The 21,795-nt window shown below is 31.8% G+C and overlaps 2 protein-coding genes across 3 annotated transcripts; one reads left to right on the top strand and one right to left on the bottom strand.

The window, feature by feature from the left end:
* Positions 1 to 5,017: 5,017 nt before the first annotated feature.
* On the top strand, positions 5,018 to 12,646 carry LOC130801826 (protein PTST, chloroplastic). Of its 2 annotated transcripts, none has more exons than XM_057665726.1 (9): positions 5,018 to 5,150; positions 5,228 to 5,262; positions 6,571 to 6,868; positions 8,455 to 8,544; positions 9,132 to 9,200; positions 9,504 to 9,609; positions 10,343 to 10,431; positions 11,998 to 12,110; positions 12,264 to 12,646. In XM_057665726.1, exons 2-9 carry the CDS (start codon positions 5,234 to 5,236, stop codon positions 12,364 to 12,366), a joined length of 897 nt encoding a protein of 298 aa, XP_057521709.1. In that variant the 5' UTR covers positions 5,018 to 5,150; positions 5,228 to 5,233; the 3' UTR covers positions 12,367 to 12,646. The 2 variants fall into 2 exon arrangements, with proteins under 2 accessions (XP_057521709.1, XP_057521708.1); XM_057665725.1 differs by having other exon boundaries at positions 5,027 to 5,146.
* Positions 12,647 to 13,059: 413 nt separating this feature from the next.
* Positions 13,060 to 20,132, bottom strand: LOC130801824 (putative methylesterase 11, chloroplastic). The gene is made up of 5 exons (XM_057665723.1): positions 19,566 to 20,132; positions 14,670 to 14,906; positions 14,254 to 14,397; positions 13,583 to 13,714; positions 13,060 to 13,476 (listed from the first exon to the last, which is right to left on the bottom strand). Exons 1-5 carry the CDS (start codon positions 19,986 to 19,988, stop codon positions 13,204 to 13,206), a joined length of 1,209 nt encoding a protein of 402 aa, XP_057521706.1. The 5' UTR covers positions 19,989 to 20,132; the 3' UTR covers positions 13,060 to 13,203.
* Positions 20,133 to 21,795: the final 1,663 nt, after the last annotated feature.

The raw sequence follows: 21,795 nt of genomic DNA on the forward strand, positions 1-21,795 counted from the left end.
AAGTAATATTACCATATTGTAGGATTTTCCTCCATTGTAGTAGAAATCAGCAAAGCAGCAGCCAGATTCTCCCCTCCCCAAGCCCCTGTTCTGCCGAAATGGGGGAAAACAAGTGAAATTTGGTCTTGTGCGTTTAAGCATCGAAATTCAAGTCAAACATTAATTTTTTCGAAATCTATTTTGTGGTATTTTCTTTGCTTCCGTCAAACAGAAGGTGAATCCTTCTTGATTCCCTTTTAGTTGATTGGATAAATTAGTTGTGTTTTTCTAATTGGATAGCTTGTTATTCTTGTTTTGGTTTCTTGGATTCTTTTAAAAATTCTTGGTCGAGCTTAGATGAACATAGAAGTGTTTGAATTGAAAATACAAAGGGAGTTGTGGAGATATATGATCTTTACAAGAATATAAGCTAGTCTAGAGCATGGTTATAATAATTTGATGATATATTGCGGGTTAGAGTTAGAAACTTGCGCAATCTTTGAAAATTATAAATATTAGAATAGAAGCTTGAACTAAGGTATAGTCATAGGAGGAGATGCAATGAGTTATATAAACCTAGTTTGTAGTATCGAATGCTTTGTTGTGATGTTATGTTTGCTATACTCTAGGAGGCGACGTCATCGTGGAACCTTTCTAGTGATCGCGGAGAAACGGACTTAGCTTCTTGAAGCGTTTTTTTTTTTGTGAGAAGTAGCAGTCCCTTAAAAGGTCTGCCCAGACTACAATTTTTGAAAATTGTTTTATTAAAGCTGTGAATTTTATAATGTTGAGACAAATTTGTTATGCATGATTATGCTGATATTGATATGGTCAATGGATCGGGCTCACAAGCTGTTCATTGACAGAGTGGAGGGAAAATCTCCCTTACTCCCTATTTTGAGGTGAATTGTCATTTAAATATTGACTAACCTCACCCCATGGGTTAGCGGTGTTTCCTTCTTTTAGATTGTTACAGATCAAAACCAGTCGGGAACGATGGGTTAGCGGTGTTGGTTAAAGTTCCAAGGATATTATATTGAGCTAAGCATGTAGGAATTTGCAGTTTTGTATTAGGTTTCAATAAATGTATATTAGACTTGGTTGTGTTGGTTATATTTGACATAAAGTGAATTGTATGATTACCTTGTATTGTAGTTAGATGTTTGGTCTGAGAATTAGCTGAGTTAGTTATGTTATGAAGCTGGTGACTCTTTTGCTCATGTTTTAGAAGTGTAATTTAAGTTCTTGAGAAATAAAACTCGTGATGACGCTGTTTACTCAGTCAAAGGTAAGTCGGGTTGTTACACGTTGTTCCTCTTGGAATGCGCTATCATCTACGTCATCGGGTATGGCAACACTAAGTTGATATTTCTTAGAATGCACTATCATCATACATCCATTAATGCAACAATCAATCCTCTCTGATGGCAACCCAAGCCCCGCTATTTGCTTCTTTGTGTAATAAAAACTAGATGTCATCGAGTTCAGTTGAGGTAAAGCCTCCCGCGTAAAAGTGCACATATCGTCATACATCCTCTCTGAGCAATTATGTTCTGTCTTTAGATTCGTCATTCTCCCTATAATCGACATCTGAGAGTAATTTTCACATCCATTATACAGTGGATTGTTTGCGGCATTTAACATTTCGAAGAATTTTTTCGCCTCCGGATTCGGCTCTTCGGGTATTACATCATCAGGCGACTGTTCCTCCACGTAACCGTAGTCATTTTGCGGAAAGAAGTCTTGGTACGTGCCCGGAAATCTACTCGCAGCAACATCATATACCATACGAACGTAATTATTTTCCTCTGGATTCGACTCTTCGGGTATTACATCATCAGGCTATTGTTCCCGAACAAACGCGTTATTGCCGCTGCTACCTTCACCGGCAGCAATATCGTAATAATACCTCCAATCGTAGTAATCTTCTACAAATCCTTGCCTTAACAAATGATCCCTCACATCATTTGGGCTTTTAAAGACAACATTTTTGCATTTCGCACAAGGATATCTAATTTTAGATGAACGACCTTTTGAAACTGCAAATTTTATAAATTCTTCTAATCCCTTAATAAACTCTATGTTAAATGACCCATCATCAAATTCTCTTTTGTACATCCAATTTCTATTGTACAAATAATAACTACTATCATCCGTCATTGTATAAACCTATATTAAATTTGTAAACACAATCAAATAAAATAAACTACTTGTTATAATAAACAAACATAACACATATTAAAACCCAAATTGTAACATAAATTATCATACATGAATAAAACAAAAAATAAAATTAATCTAATACCATTTACATTTTATAATAATCATAAAAATATATATATATATAACCACAAAAAATATAATTTTAATACATACATATATATAACAATAATAATCATACATGTATAAATTAAATAAATACAATAACAAAAACATTAGAAATATACCTTTTCACGTAACCAGCTTTTTTCCGTTCACAAGTAAATACTTCTACTACACTTAGAGAAAATATGTTGTGTTTGCCTATGAACGACTAACACATTTATCTGTATATATAAGCAAACAACAATCCTTAAGCGACAAAATAGGCGACATTATTCTATTTCTGAAATTAGGACGTTATTTTTTTCCTGCCAATGTTCGTATGCAACAAAATTTGAATAGGCGACAAATTATGCGACACAGGATTTTTATCGCAGGCCTGCGACAAACTCTTTATTGCATAATTTCTCACCTCAGATTTTCAATTTGTCGCCAAATAAATATGTTTTTGTAGTGTTGAATACTTCCCAAAGCATCACAACAAAACATTTATTTTCATGATATTGTTAACATGAGATTGTATTTAAATGTTTTGGACTATAAAAATCGCTAATGATATAAGACGGTGTCATATGATTACTTTATTTTTCTAATTGATTACTTATAAATGATAAGTAATTATTTTAATAGACTAAATTTAAATGAACCAGTCCAATAGAGATAGTCTCATGAGGCCGTCTCATTTGAGAATTTGTGTTATAGAAATTATTATTGTCATAAGTGATTTAATATTATAGATAAAACATGCTAACACTAGTATTTTTTTACTTGCACCCATTTGCATTATTTAGTATCGTTATATGATATTTCACATATTGCGACTATTATATGAGAAAAAACATAGATAGTCACGTGGGATTTTTTTATTCGTCTTATCTCATATTTTTATAATATTAAATTTGTATAATTTTTAGTGTGTATAACTCCAAATACGAATAATTTGAAAACGTATAGAAACACATAATAGGTGTTTGATATACAAATATGACAATTAAGACAAAATAAGTAAAAATGAAAATATCCCAACTAAAACAAAACTCAAGTTTCGTGTGGATAAAAACTTAAAGAAGGTAATGCAAACATTATTAAAAAGAAAATGTTATAAAGTAATACTCTTCCGTCACTTTGAGCTTGCTAGTGAAAGTGATATGTTAGAAAAAACATACTTACTTCGTTACTTAAAGTTATTCTCATTTGCTGTTTTGAATTGTTTCATTTGTTATTCCCATAAAAGTACATTTTTATTTATATAACAAATTTTGGATAAAATTAGCCCTGATCACTATCCTCATTTTAATATTCTAATATTGTTAATGGTCTCACATATCAATCATCGATAATCAATAATCAGTCAATCAATAATCAATAAAATATACTAATGAAGAAACAACTTGGGACACGTGTCATACAGTCATTAAAAATTTTTCCGCCTATTTTTTATCATTGACATGGAAATTTTTAATACTTGACTTCATATTTAAGAAAATAATAACACATTAAAAAATATAATATTTGGTGATTAAGTATAAATATATGAAATCTATTGATACACTATATTTTCTTATATAAACCTATAAATTTTTTTATCCCAAATCATAAAGAAAATTATAACTTGGTTCATTAATCTCTTAGCAAAATTGAAAAGATCTAACCAAAAAAATAAAATAAAATAAAATACTAATTTTCTAATTTCTTATACACAATTTTAAGTCTTAAGCTTAAAATTTATATTATAGTAGTATGTATATTCAGTTTATATATTTTAGATTCATTTAAAATTTTTTAATAACTAACCCTACATGATAACAATCTACAAAATTAAATTAAAATATAATATATTAATGGAAAATCTATAATCTTTCAATGAAGGAATCATAAAAAAAAGAATGATTTTTTTGATAATAAATAGAGTATTATTGTAATTTCATCAATATAGCTTAACGATAATCAATTTGATAATTGATTAATGATATCTATTGTCTATTTTTTCACATATATGTTTTAATATAATTGTACAACAAATTATATCTTGACTTTGATAATTATATTATTGTAACAAATACAAAGATTTGATAATTATATGAATTAATATTATTAAATAGTATCAATATAATTGTATTAATAAATATTTACAGTATCCGTCCTTTACATGGAAATCTATCTAGTCTTCTACTAACTTTAATTTAGCATTTTTATATTACTCATGGTGCATACACATGTTTCCCACTAGCTATATAAAAACATTTTTTAATCATTTTGATTACTATATTTTTCCACCAATTTTTTTTAATAATTTTTTTAATGTTTGTGGTCTTTATTTTTCTCATTAAATTTATTATTTAATAAAATAATTTATATTTACCATCAAAAAAAATTTTATTTTTCATTTCTGTTAACATTTATTTTGGAAACTTAAAAACAAAAAAAAAAAGAAAAAAGGGAGGGAGTGAGTAATATTTTAGCAGCATATCAAACTCAAAAGGAAGTGGTATTGTCATGAGGATTGACTTTGCTATATTTGATGCTTCATAAAAAGCTCAACACTCAAATTAAATGTATTCATTTGCATTGTCTGATCTATTTTAGTCAGATGTTTTGGTTCGATTTAAAATCAGATCTTATATTTATATTTTTTTATTTTTTTTTTATATAATTTCTAATTTTTATTTTTCTTGAATTTAATTATAAAGTTGTCGGCTTTTCGGATTGGTTTTAAACAATGCTGCAAAAAATAGAGTAGATGGCACTCGTCTCTAAATTTGTGATTTTGTTTCCGTATGTCGCACTTCATCTTCTAGAAGTACTCCTATTTCACCTTGAGCTATTCTCTATCCTCCATTTTTGGGCAGGTATTTCTTCCTTGTTCGCACCACACACATTTTCCCGGTAATTGGTTACTGATTTTTGAATTTTCAATTGGCTTTAGATTACCATGGGCTGCCATGTGATTGGTCTTGGAAGGTAAAGCCATTTCTTTCTTTTTAACACCACTTCTATTTGAAGTTTTGAAATGTTGCAACGATTTATATTTTTCTGTTTGTTGAAAATTGAAAATCTGTTGGTTTGATTTCTCTAATTTGGTAATTGTTTGCACAAATCAGCACTTTTTGATAACTGATCATTCTGATATCCTATTGTAAATTGTAAGCAATTGAATTTGTTTGTTCTGCAATCAGGTTAAATCCTGTGCCCATGTTGTATAATATTTTGGACACATTTTAATCCATCATTTAGTTAGTGTGATTTCCTGGTGATATCTCTATACTTTACATTTCAGGGTTTTGAGGTAGAAATCCTACTAATGATTCATATAGTTGGCTTGAACAGTTCAATTGAGTTATATTTAGTTGCAACCCGTTTGGTTGGTGGTATTTATTTTATTGAGTATACATGATAATGCTATTTTATGCGTTGAATTTGATTCTGAAACCATAGAAGGACCGGTGTTCTTTTGTTTCTCATGTTTGAGGACAAATGATTCAGTTTTACGCTAAGAATCAGGTCTTATCTTAGTTAGAGCAAATAACGCTTTTTCTAATCAGGTCTTAGGTTTGATTCTTGCCTAACTACTCCTCATCCCTCGGCCTAATTGTAATCCAAAATAAGGAATCCACTTATACACCCCTAAAAAATTTGAAAAACTAGCTTCTTTTTTCATTTGTTCTTGAATATGACCATATGTGTACTTCACAACACTATTTTCTTGCAAAAATATATACAATGAGCCTTACCTTTGTCACATATTATTTTAAGATTTTTTTGTTTGGGACATTGGGTAGATGATTTTGACTTTGTGAGAGAAGAATAGCTGGTGAAATTGTTGGATTGGAGACACAAATGGGTTGACGTGATGAAAAGAAAAGAGAACTTTAATTTTAATGGAAGTGTGAAGTTTATTTTAAGACTTCCTTAAAGGAGAAATGTGAATAATGCCGGGACGAAAACAGTGGCGTGATAACATTCCATATGCTTTTCTGCCAACGACATAGGCAGGGAGTCATTGTTTTGATCCTATAGGCTAAGTAGAGTGACCTGGGCCTTCCAAAGGCCCAACCATTCAACATGAAGCAAATCATTTTCTCATCTTAGTGCCAAAGACCAAAGTGCATCTTTTATATGCGTATATTTCAAGTTTGAAATGCAGAGTACAATATTCTAGCTTAGGAATGGGAAGAAGTACTAAAATGTGAGACTTGCTATTTTGAAATATTGATCTCGGCAATGCTATAGTCTCATATTGGGTGTTTGCTTATAATAAAATTTCATCAGGTGTTGCCCAAATGAGCCAATACTGTGCTTTTCCCGAAGTTCAATTAAATCAAATCTGAACATTTATAATGTTCCCTGTAATGTGGCATCAAATCCCGCAGGAGCTGGTTTTCACAAGTTTCCTCGTGTTTATCAAGCTTCAATCAATAAGTATTCTTCCTTGCAATGCCGGACTTATGCTACACCTGTTGGCCTGGAAGAGCAATTGCCATCAGGATCATCAGAATTCCAGGATGATGAACCTGGTTCTGCAGATCCAGAAGAAGAGCTTCCTGCACGGCCGCCTAGCAGTGATGAGGTAAGCTTGAAATCTGTCAACGTGTAACAAAGAGGAAATTATCAGTTACTGTGACCTCTCTATCTATCTCTGAGATGTTTGGATGTTTCAAAACTCCATAGACATGCAGAAGAGAAATGCTATTCCCAGTTATCTTATGATTTTATGTGTAGTGGTTAATGATATCTACTGGAATAAGTTGGCCAGAATAAACTGAAGTTCTGAACATCATAACATTCAGAACAAAATTTGATTATCGGCCAGTGAAACTATTACCAAGTCCAATTACCTTTTAGGTATGATTCTCAAGTAAAATCTGCCATATCAGTTGACACTTATAAGGCCAAAAAGTTAGGGTAATTTGTACAATATAAGTAGATACTTGGGCGAGCAAGGCTTGCAGGAAAATCCTGGATAGCTACAACAAGTATATGCTCATGCAAGCACCAGGTGAGCAAACGTGCCTGCTGCTTCTGTTGTTTCATGGCTTAGAAAGTTTATGGACCACAGTTGCTTCTGCTACTATTGCTCGTGCAAGTTCATTCGTTTAAGCGAGAACGATTGGTGAATGACTTGTATAGCTCCAAATCATTATCGTATGAATCCCTAAGCATGTAAAAACACCTGAAGACACTTCCATCCATCTTTGCATACTTCCACACCATAGCACACATTTTCACACACCCAGATACATCTGAAACAAAAATCCGACAAAGCACAGGAACAAGTTGACTCTAAAGTTACTTTAAATGCACAAATTATCTCTAAATGCAAAAAAAAAAATGCTAAACAAGTCAAACTTGTTCAATTTGTGTAATAGGAAATGGGGTGAGATGGACTCAAAATGCACCTAAGAACCTACCCTAGGAGTGAGATAAATGTCACTTATTAACTGCTGAGCAGCATTATCTGAAAAGTTCTTACTTGAGTGTCATTTTAATTTTTGGCTATAGTTGATTAGATAGCCACCTTCTCCATTTAGTCTGTCAAGATTGGACATGTTCTCTCTTGTACTACAAAATGTATCTTGTATTCTTATGCAAACACCTTAGCAGGTTACAGATTCTCCTATTTTAATTTGTTTTTGTACAAAATAAAAATGTAATTGAATTGAGTTTGGCCGAACCTTTATTAACCTTGACCCTAGAAACCAGAAAATTTATATGATTGGAGTTGGTTGACATTGAGCATGAAAAAAGATGTTCCTTTGCTAAAGTACTATATTGACCTTTTATGCTGGTCAAAACTCTGGCATATGTAATTTAAATGCTCAAGCAATATCTCCCCACTTTAAATTAATGCATTTCTTTTCTTTAAATTAATGTATTCAATTTCCTTTTTAATTTCATCATCTTACACTTCATTGCATTTATGTTTGTCCACACATACTTTTTAGTGGTCTTATCTGCCACTTTGTGTCTGTTCTGAAATGTGTTAGAAAATTTCTTATGGAGCTAATGAGTAATAGACATTGGCAGAGCATTAATGAGCAGTGTTGTGTCTAGAATTCTCATCATATTTGTTTCAATGCTCGTACTGTGATTTTAAAGAGTGTATATAAGTAGATAAGTTATAACATTGCTACCCCAACTTTTGTGTATTTGCAGTTGAAATCATTGCTTGCAGATACTCAGAGATCAAAACTGGCTAGAAAGTTGAGTGAAGCCAATCAACACAACCGCTTTCTGAAAAGACAGGTTTTTACTTACCATTTTTATTCTTCCGAGTGTCTTTAATTGTTTCCTATATACTAATCCCGTCTTTTAATTGTTGCAACATTTTTCTCAAAAGAGCTTTCACGTGTTTGGGGGAAATGTTACAGCAATTAAATGAGGAAAGAAGTGTTGTTACTAGCAGTGTACCTGTCAGGCTGTCATTAACTCATTATTATATTGAGAACTGCCTAACCAACTTTGAAATTGGTTTACAAATTACATCTCTTTTTGTGTTGAGACTTTCTATTTGAATGTGGATCTGTGTAGTTGGATGTGACAAAAAATTGATGTGTGCTCTCATGATTTTGAAGTTAGTGTTTGTGACAGAACCAATTGACTACTGGATTACTCTCGTATTGCTAATAGAAGTTATTTAAAATGAGTAACCTATATTGTAGAAACATGTATTTGATAATTCATTGAATGAAGTTGATTACAACCATTCTTTGATAATCCTTGATTACTGTATTAGATAAACAGTAGTACAATATATTAGGCTCTTGAATGTCAGGGTGTTTTTCCTCGTGGAAATTCTATTATATTTCATTTTGATTTTGATCTCCTTACAGTTGCAAGGGAGAGAAGATGCCTTGGTTAATTATAAGAGTGAACTTGCAGTTCTGGAACACGAAGTTAAGGTATTCATTTTAAATGGGTTTGTGTCTTAATTGAGCATTGCAAATGCTTTTTAGAATGATCCATTTTTGTGAAAGATCTATTTGATGGAATTGACTAATTTCTTACCTTTAATTACAGCAGTGTAGAATTGAAAGGTTGGTTTTAGTAATATCTTTACCGTATGAGAAATAAACATCAGCAGAAAAAAAGAAAGATGTATATCAGATCACATGATATCGTGTTATTCCCTTTAATTTTATATTGTCCTTGCTGTCTAATGATTTCTGTACCTTTTTGTAATTTCTAATTGCTGCAATATACAGGCACTTGTTGCACTGGCTGATGAAATAGCAAAAGCTGGCATTCCAGAAGGTTCAAGGAAGATCAATGGAAAATACATCCATTCCCATCTTGTTTCTCGGCTAGAAGGTGTACTTGCTGTTTTTTTCTTTTCTGTTCTCATTATTATGAAGTTGTCCTTGGATGATCATTGGGATTGCAGGAGCTTATGCTGATAGATATGAATGTATGAAGGAAGATACATGTGGATGATCAATTAAATTGAATTGCTTAGTTATAGATTAGTATTAGTCTAATAGATAGCCGAATAGATCTTTCTTTTCTCATGCTAGTTTGTTTTGATTCTTGTAGCCGACCCCATATATTGGGATCATGGCTTTGGCATTTCTGCTGTTGTGCCTCTAAATATGCACAAAAGTGTCCTCTTGTGGCTCTTGGCAAATTTCCATTCTTCATAAGCTTTCACTATATACCCTCAAATCAATGCATATGATAAGTCTACTTATATTGAGGTCTGACTTGTGAGGGTAAGCATCAGTGGTTCACACTAGCAAAACGATGATACATGATTATTAGAATTTCCTTAGTTATGATGGTTGGGATATTGGAAAAGCAGCAATATTCTTGTATCTAAGGAGCAAAGTTTGTATACTTTTTCCCCCTTCTGATGCTTCGGAGTTAATAGTATGTTGAGTTATTAGTTATCTATCATCTTGGAGGTTATGACATGTGCTTATTATTGTATTTCATCCAAAGTACTTGCAAGTTTCAACTCATTTTACCAAGCCATCTTTAGTCACTTGATCTGTTTCTCCTCCCAAAAGGATAAGAAACGTCATAAACTAAAGTGATCTCTCTCCAGCTGTGCAGCAAAAATTGGAGAACCAGATAAAGGATGTGGCCGCTGCACAGGCTAAAGAGGTACCTGTATTTTGGATTGGCATGGCTGAGGTAAGAAGAAAAATTCACATGCACTCATTTGTTTTGACTTAATGGCATTATATTAATGGAATGTTGTTGCATTCAATTGCTTTGACATTCTAGTTCAATTAGCCCTAATGTTTATCTCCAAGGATAGTTTAAGTCACAAATTTTCCTCAAGGAGATAGAAAAATTAAACATGTTCTGTGAGTAATCTTATAAATGTGTTACATGTTTAAAGCATAAAATTATGTCTCCTACTTAGTATCGATTGAGAAGCAACGTGAACCCTTGGCATAGTTCAACTAGGAATATTAGCTTGCATTTCAAAGACTTTCAACTTTTTGGTATGCAATCAATTATACTACTTATAGCAAAGGTCATGGTTTTGAATCTGGATGCAGCGTGTTGCCGAAATGCAGGTAAGGTTTGCCTACATATACATCTCATATCAACCAAAACACTAATAAACTGGATTAGATCCCAGGCCTTACTCAAATATAAAAACACTAAGCACTGATAATTACAATGATAAATTTGACACCATGATTCTGTTTTATACTTGTTTACACAGAACTTTTGCATGCCATAAATGCTTCATTCCATGATTTCCATAAAGCTATACAGTAGTAGCCAAGGTATCAAATGTACTTGGTGTTGAGAGAATGTTCCTCTGCACCTGTTTCTGATCCATTCCATCAGATAGGTCTTTATCTTACAAAAGAACTTGCTGGCTGAGATTAGAAGATGATAAAGTGACTTTTTTGAGAAGCAACCTGAAAACAGGGTTGGTGTATTGCCCATCTAGGTGGATAGTACCACCTGTCAGGGAAGGGGTAATTAGGTCTATTGGTCCTGGCTGCAGAGACGTAAGTAACTGCCTACCCAAACAGTATTACGGGGACAGGGGTCTTGGCATGTTACCTAAAATGAAATTCAATCCGATATGAGAAGCAGAAACAAAAACGAGAAACATTGATTTTAGAGTTTTGAAAATGTTGGAAACGTAGGTACAATTTTGTTACTACAAAAAATGAAATGAGTGTTTTAGAAAATAACTAAAAAAGAAAAGATACAAAAAAAAAAAAGAAAAGAAAAGAAGGGCTTATAGTATTATACATGGTTTTGAAGTTGAAAAAAAACATTTGAGGAATGTAGTTTCAGAAACGTTAATCAAGAGTTTTGGAAATGAAAGTTCTGATATGGAATTCAGTGGGAAGTTTACGGTTTCCGGTAACTAATGGGTCTTGGTCCCGATGTTCCTGCCTCCTTAATGACCTCGTTCCTGTTCGCCAACTTATGTAGCCTGTTGGGCTAGTTTCCGCTTGCATTCCTGTATAATGCTTCTAACTCTGAGGTCTTTGCAATTAGTCTTTCCCGATTTTCAATCCAGATCGTCAATTTTCTCATATAGTTTTTGACTTACCGTTGATTCATAATAGCTAGACTGTGTTCCCTGTCTTCGTTATGGGTGATGAAGCTCATGAGATATACTTTTTGTACAATGCATTGGCACAAGTTCTTTTAGTTATCTTTCAAAACTGAGGTTGCAAATACGCTTAAATTCTATGTGGCAACAAAACGATATGGTTGCAGAGTGTGCAAGTCATGGGTAGCTTTGATGGATGGAGTCAAGGAGAACACCTATCTCCAGAGTACACAGGCTCATATACAAAGTTCTCGGCCACACTATTCCTCCGACCTGGACGGTATGAGGCATTTACATTACCAATCTTTAATATCACTTATTTTGTTAATTATTAATACTCCCGTCTCTAAACTTATGGCTTTTAGTAATAGGTATCAAGCAGATCGAAACTTATTATATTTTTTGATAATATATACTGTTTGATGGTGAATAGGTATGAGATCAAGTTCCTAGTCGATGGGGAATGGCGAATATCTCCAGAATTCCCTAGTGTTGGTGAAGGGATAATAGAAAATAATCTGTTAGTTGTAGAGTAATTTGAATGGTTGGTATTAGCTTAACATTTTATACTTGTAGTTGTCAAATAACAAGGTTTTGCCAGCCAGTTCTATAGAGGGTTAATCTCAAACCCGCGAAAAAGCCTCTCGGAGATTGGAGTTATGTCGTGTGCTGTACGTTCTTCTAAGAGACTATACGAGTGACATCACTTGATTATGCATATTAAGCGAAAACTTGTATTATGGATCCACTCTTTAGAGACGTTTGTAGAACGTTGACATATATATATATATATAGAGAGAGAGCTATGTTTACGTAGGTGTTTAGTGTAATCTCTTGTAATGGAACCATCTGCATCCTTTTGTGAGAAAAGTACTATGCAGCTGAGCAACACATTTTGGAAACGGCAGAGAAGAGAGAAGAGTTAGAGAGAAAGTCACCATTAACATCCTCTCATTTCTTTTGCTTAGATTAATTCTAATAATATAACTTTCCATTGTTAAACAACATTCTAATTGAGGTGGTGAAGTGATGAAAAGGCCACAATGATAAAAATCGACCCTAAAAGAGATAGTACTTGGTAAGAGAATCGGGTCTTGTCTCGATTGGAGCAAGTACCATCTTTCTCGGGCAAGATCCTGCAATCGATTTTAACCTAATCCTCCCTTTCCCAGTCTACCCCCAAAATTAGCAAACCAAAACACTTGAAATTTGGAGTATGAGTAAAAGAATGCAGAGAAACGGAGCTGCAAAAAAATGCTCCAAAAATAGCTTCCTATACAAATTTGAACACCACTTATAATCATACTCTTCTTGTGATGATACCATGTAAATCTCATTATAGGCATACTACTTTAATGCAAGGAGTTACAAATTTAAGGTATCTTTGAGATCTCAACAAAGTATCTGTGCAATGCTTGCGGTTTCGAAAAGAAAGGCGAATGATCTGCGCCTCTGAGACGGAAAATCTGTTGCGGAGGAGCTGCCTTGCTCATTTGTTCTTGTGAAGAGATGGGTATTGCATTATCTTCTGTAGTTTCGATGTAAAAACGTCGCACAGACCCGTATTTGTCGTCTGAGAGACAGAGTTTCTCTAAAACAGGTGCAAATGGTATCGCCCTCATCGACACAGATGCTAGTGCGACATCCTATACAATTCATAACAAAATCGGATCTATTACTCGTTAATCTTTCCTACGCACTTTAAGTCAAAGACGGTCTGTCATAAGTGTAGTTCATACGATAAAAATATACCTTTGTCGGGCTTTGGTTAAACAACAACTCCTTAAGCAACGACTTGTTAAGATCGATAGCGGTTGGGGGATTATTATTCCCATTAGCATAAACAAATATTTGAGCTTGCTGCATTAGATCCTTGCAATCTACCTGATGCACATGAGAATTATAGTTTAACATAATAATTCTCTTTCAAGTGGTAAGCAATAATAAATCTAATCCTTCAATTATCTTAAGCTTTGGATCCTGAAAATTAGGGAACTGTTTATCTCAGTGTTACATAATTTACTAGTTAATCACCTTTTAAATTCGCAATTCATTCATAATGGCCCAAAAATAGCCCAAAACCGACCATAACTCGCTTTTTGCAATTTGCGATTCGCGAGAAAATCAGATTAGCGAATCATGTGACACTGGTTTATCTTTTAGAGCTCAAGTAGAGATTAAACATATGCTCGCTAATTCTTTAGTGATTTACTCAATTAAAAGTTTAAACTGATAGTTGAAGTCTTCGGTTGTATTATATAATATGTAACACCTCCTTAAACACGAGAGTCCTTCAGGCTAGAAATATGGATGCAGCATGAACTCTTCTCGTACTTGGCGCTAACGTTCTCAAAACAAGGGGCGGATGAGAATGATTGAAGCCTAGGATATGTTAGAAGATGCAAAAGGAAACAAGGGAAAACCTGCTGTGAGAAGATCTCAAGAGCACTTTGTCCATCAGTTAGCATTGTTGCAGCAATGAAAATAGCTTTAGAAACTTTAGATGGAAACAATTCCATGGCATATGATATGCATGCACCACCAAAATCATGGCCTACCAGAATTACCTGCAGAATGGAACAAAGGTGAAACCAATACCTTCTGGCAAAGGATGCAATTCCCGACTGTTTTGGAGTTAGTCGGAGGTGTTAGTCGGTGTATGTGCGTTTTTTGTAGTGCCCATTAATCCATTATACTGATGTATTAATCGGAGGGGCAATGTCCGATAAGGAAATTAATATGAAAAACTCATCGAGTGTATATAATGAAATTTTAAGTCATAGATGTAAGATCAAATATGGCGTCTCAGCAAGCTAACGAGTCGAATGAAAGAAAGAACCTTTTCTCCGTCAGCAAGTTTGTCGAGGAAGTCGACAAGTGGGTTAACGTATTGGGAGAGACTAGTAACAGCATTGGTATCAGATGAATGAATTCCAGAACCCATTAAATCAATAGCAGTAACCTTATATCCACTCTCTTCTAGTAGTGCAATGGACTTATACCAACACCAAGCACCAAAACCACCTCCATGAACAAGCACAAAATGTCTAGTTTCTAGACCATCAAGAGCTCCATCCTGTCATAAACAATAGTTCAAACCCATATAAGCAATATAAAATGGACGTCTCCATTTCTTTTTTTCTAAGTTTATAACCTACAGTCAATTTACAGATAATAATATTTCATTACACCAATGCTATTACGTCGTTCCTAATTAGGTAGGAATTGGGGTCAGTTGTAGCAAAGCATTTCAAAATGGTTTTTTATAGAAATCATTATCGAAAATTAACATACATAACAACAAGTCTTGTTAAAGACCATATCACCATGAAACGGGTTAATTGATTACTTTAACATTGTAAGTGATTCCTTTAATTGATTATCTTACGATTTTAAGTGATCCCTTTAAAGTTATAAATGATCACTTTGAGACTGTAAATGTAAATTGAGCCAACCCATTAGAAATCGTAAGACCGTCTCATTTGAGAATTTTTCCATAAGCAATAAATGTATATATTTAATTAGTCATTAACTGTAAATGGAAATATGTTAAGGATGAACATTCTTGTAACTTTTGCATACCCATTTCCAAGTGATCTACATGAATAAATGAATAAATAAATAAAAAAAGCATAAGAGGGAAATAATTAGCTCTTGATTGGTCCCCCACGAAACTTGCTGTACCCACCAGCCTAAAAACAAAAAGAAAATAAAAGAAACATTCCACATGCAACCCTTGATCTTGGATCAAGTCAAGGGATAAAAAAAGTGGCAATTTTGAGTACAAAGTTTATGGCAACCAAGCACCTGGAGGCTCTAAGGTTAACAGTTAGCAGTTGGGACCATTCATATCTCAACAAGCCAACTTCCTATAAGTGAAATTAATGCAAACACTTTTCAGATTTCAAACATCCATTAGTACAACTTATATATATTTTTTTATTTGGGATAAAGTCGAAGAATCTGTTACAGGCAAGGAAGCGAGAAAATTACTCGCTTATATTTCATATAAGACCTCTGTCACAAAGGTGAAAGAAAAAAAATTTCAATCACTAAGTCAACCTAAACATTACACTTTCCTCTTTAAGCTCATTAATACTATCAACAATCAACATCATTATCATCTTCATATTATTCTCATGCCAAAAGCAAACTTTAAATTACTATAACAACATTAATAAGAGAGGAGGGTCCTAAAATTGTAATTATTATTCTTTGGTTTTGAATCATAATGATTTATTGAATTATATACTCTTGTCAGTTATGTGATGTTGCAGACTTGCAGTTGTAGATAATGATTTCTACTAAGGGTGACAACCTCTTTATTATAGATAACAAAATAAGATTTCGTACATCAGACTTTCCAAAATCAAGTATAGGAAATCCTAATAGAGATATAATTGCATATCATTTTAATCTCAACATATCAATCAAGATAACTCTATAGATGTGATGATTATCTTGGAAATATAATTGTTTTATCTTGTAATAATTTATAATACTACATGTAATCTTTGTTTTTAGTATTTATATTATTCTATGTAATCTTTTTTCCATGCTTCTCATAATGTTGGGTAGTGCTTCTAGCACTCCCAAGACCCGACTTAACCATTTCCTCCCAAACACTTAAAAAAATGATTGTTCAAATCCTTATCTCACCCATTGATGGTATTAGTCTTAATCTCACTTCCAAACCAACCATCAATTTTTTTTTGGCTTCCGTTAAACTCCATGGCTACATCATCAAAACCGTTGTCAACATGGACAAATGATGGTGTCCATACAATAATTTTTTATTACCTAAATTGCTTGTTCAACAATTCAATGTCCTTTTTTGATGGAGTTAGTATAAATTATAATTCTAAACCAAGACTAAAACCAAAGTTTATTTCATAAAACTCATATGTACCTCTCTTTTTCATTGGTTCAAATTCTATTATACTCAAACCCTCAATTTTTTAGTTGAACGAGCGTAAAGAAACCAAACAACAACAAAAACCCTTTACTTTCTTTCGTGATGAGGAAATTCTAGTGATTTTAATACATCACTCCAATAACCTTTCTTCATAATAAGATATTAATACATTCCTCATTGTGAAATTTTTTTTATAGCACCATCATCAAACCTTCCAAATCCAAGTGCTCTCCCACCAACAATTTTCATAAAACATGTCATAACAAACTCTCTTCTTTAACTATGTTCGTGCTCATTATCGCTTATTCTTCAAGATTATACTTTTCCTTTCGGACGTTCCTCTGGAGGGGGAATAATAGAGATATAATTGCATATCATTTTAATCTCAACATATCAATCAAAATAACTCTATTGCTATGATGATTATTTTGGGAATATAATTATTTTATCTTGTAATAATTTATAATATTACATGTAATCTTTGTTTTTAGCATTTATATTATTCTATGTAATATTTTAGATATTTCTTTTCTAGTATAAATACAATGTAATGTTATCATTAATATTAACAATCATTTTAAACACTTCTCTAAGCTCTCATAAATTCTCTACAAATCCAACTATTAATTAGGTAATTAATGAAATATTATTACACAATAACAATTTTTTTCTATACGTATCAAGTCAAGTATTGTTAGAGATATTCATTCAAATATTTGAGTATAATATTTTAAATCAGATTAATTTTAATTTTCAAGTATATATAAATTTAAAAAGGCAATTTTAATGAGGGGTGGCAGCCGAATTTGCCAGAACCTACATTCAGATGTACCAGACTCGATCCGTCATTTGAGTTATTGATTATATATATTTATTATATTAAAACTCTTTTTTCTCAAACCACTTTCTTTAAAAGAAATAAATACTCCTAAAAGAAACTAATAACTGTACATACCATGCGAGCCAATTAACTACTTTTAAAGCCTTTCATACGCAACCTTAGCTTTAGTCTTATATTTATCTGTCTTTTATATTTTGATGCCTTGTGCAAATTAAAATATGAAAAATCAATATTAAAAATTTAATCTTTTACTCATCCGCTATAAATAATTTTATTTTTAGATTATTTTTTAATAATTTAATATTTGCTTTTAGTTTACTATCAGTATAATTTTTTATTTTATAATAATTTAACATTTCCATTTAGTTTGCTATCAGCATACTCTATTAGTTTGTTATTAGTATGCTGATAGTAAACTAAGAGCAAAGATTGATTTATTAAAAAAATAATTTAAAGTTGAAATTATTCACGGCAAATGCGTGAAAAGTTAAATTATAAATATCAATTTTCCATTAAAATAAATGTTTTTTAATGTTTTTTTTTTCATTTTGCTGAATTGCACAAATTAAAATGAATGTTTTTTATGTTCTATAGCAAAATAAAAAAGACTAAGAGCTATCACAAGTCTCCAACTTTATAATATAAGAAAATTAACACTTTTTTAAAAAAAAATTAGTACTCTTGAAATCAATTAGTTTTTAAGTTGTAATATCAGCCGAACCAAATTTATGAGATAATCAGTTGACATAGACAATATAACAATGTTTAAGTCTTATTTTAAATCATATTTCACAGTCACACGCCTAAATAAATTAACGTGTAAAATTGTAGCTAATAAATATTATTCAATCCTATTCTTAACTTATAATACTTGAAATGGACAAATTTATAATTAAAAACAATGTCAAAAATCACGTTAAATGTATTTTTTGTTCAATTTTCTAGTTTAGAAATTTATACATAATAATGTCATTTTCCAATCTCTATTGTATGTTCAAACTTGAAATTGAAAGATTCTTTCAAACTACTGTTGATTGTTCTTTTTTTTATTAAAAACATTTTTGTTAAATATAAGGAAATAATAATAATAATAATTTTAAATCCAAACTACTACTGTTTTATACTTCCTCCGCTCCATAATACTTGCACCAAACAAACTTTTACACAATTTAAATACGTTTGTCGGATCAACTAAAAATTATAAATTATGAAAATATGCTGCAAGACGAATAAAACAAGATCCCACATGACTATGGTTTTTTCTCATATAATAGCCGAAATATATAAATTACTATCGAATAATGAATAGTGTAAAATTTAATTTGGTACATATCATATGAAATGGAGGAAGTAGTAGAAAATTCAAGCATTAGACATAATTGAACATTTCTAAGAAACTTCAACAAATTAAACATCCCAATTTCCAATGTTTTGTTCAATCTTCAATAGAAGGACAAACATGACTTGGTAAAAACACATAATTTAGTCAAATTCAAACAATCAAAATTATATTATTCTCCGTTCCATAATACTTATTATTATTATTATTATTATTATTATTATTATTATTATTATTATTATTATTATTCAGTGTAATATGTTGTTTGTAAAAAATGATAAATCATATCCTTGTCAAAGGAGATAAAAGGGTTAATTCGAGCAATACCTTAGACTCAGAGACGTAGTGCAAGACAAAATTATCAACCTGTGTTAATTAGTATTTTATTCTTAATTTATAGATTAAAATATAAATAAATAAAATATTATTTAATTCGTCACAATAAAAAATTTTAATAAAAACTTTTTATGATTTATAATTATGCATTGACAAACCTAAAAAAGTACAAAGGAATGCACCAAGTGTAACATATAAACTTTACCCAGGTTGATTTTAAGACTCGAACCTTTCAATCACAGAATCAAATATATAATAGAAATAAAACTTAAAAGAGAGAAAAAAAGGAAAGAAAATGGGAAACCTGGGTAACCAATTGATGAGGTTTTAACAGAGGATCAGTAAGAGAACGAGCCCTAGAACTAGAACTTCTCGGCAAAGTATTAACCCCATTTTTACTCTTAGAAACCCCATTTGATAGAGGGTATCTTAGAGAAGTAGATCGATCAAAACCCAAAGACCCAACCCCAGACCCAGACCCAGACCCAGACCCAGACCCATTTTGTTGATGTTGTTGAATTATAATGGCAGCAGCAGCAATTGCTTGTTGATGAAGAACAGGATCTTCAAACTTGAAACTATCTCTCCTTGATGATCGAATTCTCGACCAGCGATTACTGATTCCGCTTGCGGGTGCTGAACTGGATCGACAGTATAATCGTTTTGGATTAGTTTGTTGTTTGTTGTTGATATCATGGTATGATAAACATGTACAGAGATTTCCCATTTGATTTTGATTTTGGGTCTTTTTTTGGATATTATGAAGAATGATGAATAAAGGAAAGGTAGGCTTGATTTGGTAGAGGGAAATTGGGAATGTTTAGGTGGATTTTATACTCTACAAAAAGGGAGGGAGGGAGGGAGGGAGGAAGATGCACTTCCTATTTGCTAATGCTGCCTACTTAATTGGTATTACTTTACGGGTCCCGCTCATTTAGCGTTATTTCATAAATACGGTTTACTCGCTTTATATATTATTTTCTCTGTTTCATATATTTGACTTTGTCTACAATTTAATGCTTTATTTTTATCATTTATATTGAATTATGCAATTAGACTATTTAAATAAGATTTTACTTAACTATATTTATTCTTATATCAATAGCGTAATATAGCAAATATTTTATAAGTATAAAATATAAACTACTTATATACTTCCTCCATTCTGAAATACTCGCTGCAAAAGGAATATTGACACTATTCATCGTTAAAGCTTATTTTATATACTATGGCTTATGTGTAAGATAAAATATAGTCAAGTGGGATCTTATTTTGTATCGTCTAATCGTATACTTTCATAATATTAATTTTTATAATTTTTAGATGTGTATAATTTAATATATAAATGATTAAAATAACACATTGGATTTCGTAAAAAGTCAAAATATAGCAAATATAGTGAGAAGGACGAAGTATAATAAACTCCCTCATATTCTTCTTAGGTGTCTCATTTACTTTTGGGACACTATTCATTTCACTCTTAAATTGTATTTTATTATAAATTTATAAGTTAAAATATAGTCCGCAGAATCTTGTTTGATTCGTTTTAATGTAAATTTTATTAATATCAACTTTTTATAAATTTTAATTATACATAATTAAAAATATTAAGAATTAAATTAGTATTGAATAGAGTGTATAAAGTAAATGAAACACTTAAAACGAATAAGAGGGAGTAATAATAATTTGATGATGATTGTTTATAATTTTTTGAGTGTTTGTTGTGATTTGCTGTGACGAAAAAAAGTGACCCATCATCATTGCTCATTCTTAAAAGTTAATTAATGGAAGGTGGAAAGTGGGAGCTTGACTTTGGCGTGTGTACTTCCCTTTTTTAAATCCCATATCGAAAAAAATTAATAAATACAAGGAAATTAAAATTAATTATTTTTATATTTCTATATATGGTGAAAATTAAATTTTTAACGTATCACTAAAAAGAAAAAATATAAATTATAATGTTGGGTTATTAATGATAATTATAAGTATCCCTTCGTATAAATATACAAAAAGATGAATTATGTTGGATGGGAAGTGAAAATGGAGAGTGCACGATTTATGATGTTATGAATAGTGTAACTTGAGTACACAATTGATGTGTACATTTATATGTGTAAGTGATAGGATGGAATCTTATGGATTGGAATTAAGTTAGTAACTTAATAATTGTGGTGTTTAAGTGTGATTTATTTGTTGAAGTAATTATGGGAGTTATTAGTCTTAATAGTATTTAATGAAGAAGTGCAAAGGGTTTTACAAGATGCTCTGCTCAAGCAGAAACTGACAGAAAGGATACTGAAGGTCGCTCGACCGAGCGAGCTCTTGGGTGGGTCGAAAGAACAAACAGAATGTATGCAGAAGCTGTCTGTAGCCCACTCGACCGAGCGAACCTCTATTTTGGTTGAGCAAATCTTCTGACGATTCATAGGTTGCTGTTTTCGTTCCTTTAACTTCTTGGAGCTGTTTCAAAGTTGTTAATACTCAGAATTAAGGCTGTATTATCATTGAATGTACTTAGTATTATAAATAGAGAG

The sequence above is a fragment of the Amaranthus tricolor genome, chromosome 15 (assembly GCF_026212465.1).
Source record: "Amaranthus tricolor cultivar Red isolate AtriRed21 chromosome 15, ASM2621246v1, whole genome shotgun sequence".
NCBI lineage: Eukaryota > Viridiplantae > Streptophyta > Magnoliopsida > Caryophyllales > Amaranthaceae > Amaranthus > Amaranthus tricolor.

Excerpts from the sequence above, each read along its gene's own strand:
- LOC130801826 (XM_057665725.1), top strand. The coding sequence starts at position 5,042 with ATGGCACTCGTCTCTAAATTTGTGATTTTGTTTCCGTATGTCGCACTT. Across the intron at positions 5,147-5,227 it reads TCTCTATCCTCCATTTTTGG|ATTACCATGGGCTGCCATGT; the intron begins GCAGGTATTTCT and ends AATTGGCTTTAG. Across the intron at positions 10,432-11,997 it reads TTTGGATTGGCATGGCTGAG|AGTGTGCAAGTCATGGGTAG; the intron begins GTAAGAAGAAAA and ends ATATGGTTGCAG.
- LOC130801824 (XM_057665723.1), bottom strand. The coding sequence starts at position 19,988 with ATGGGAAATCTCTGTACATGTTTATCATACCATGATATCAACAACAAA. Across the intron at positions 14,398-14,669 it reads AACTTGCTGACGGAGAAAAG|GTAATTCTGGTAGGCCATGA; the intron begins GTTCTTTCTTTC and ends TCCATTCTGCAG. Across the intron at positions 13,477-13,582 it reads TTAACCAAAGCCCGACAAAG|GATGTCGCACTAGCATCTGT; the intron begins GTATATTTTTAT and ends TGAATTGTATAG.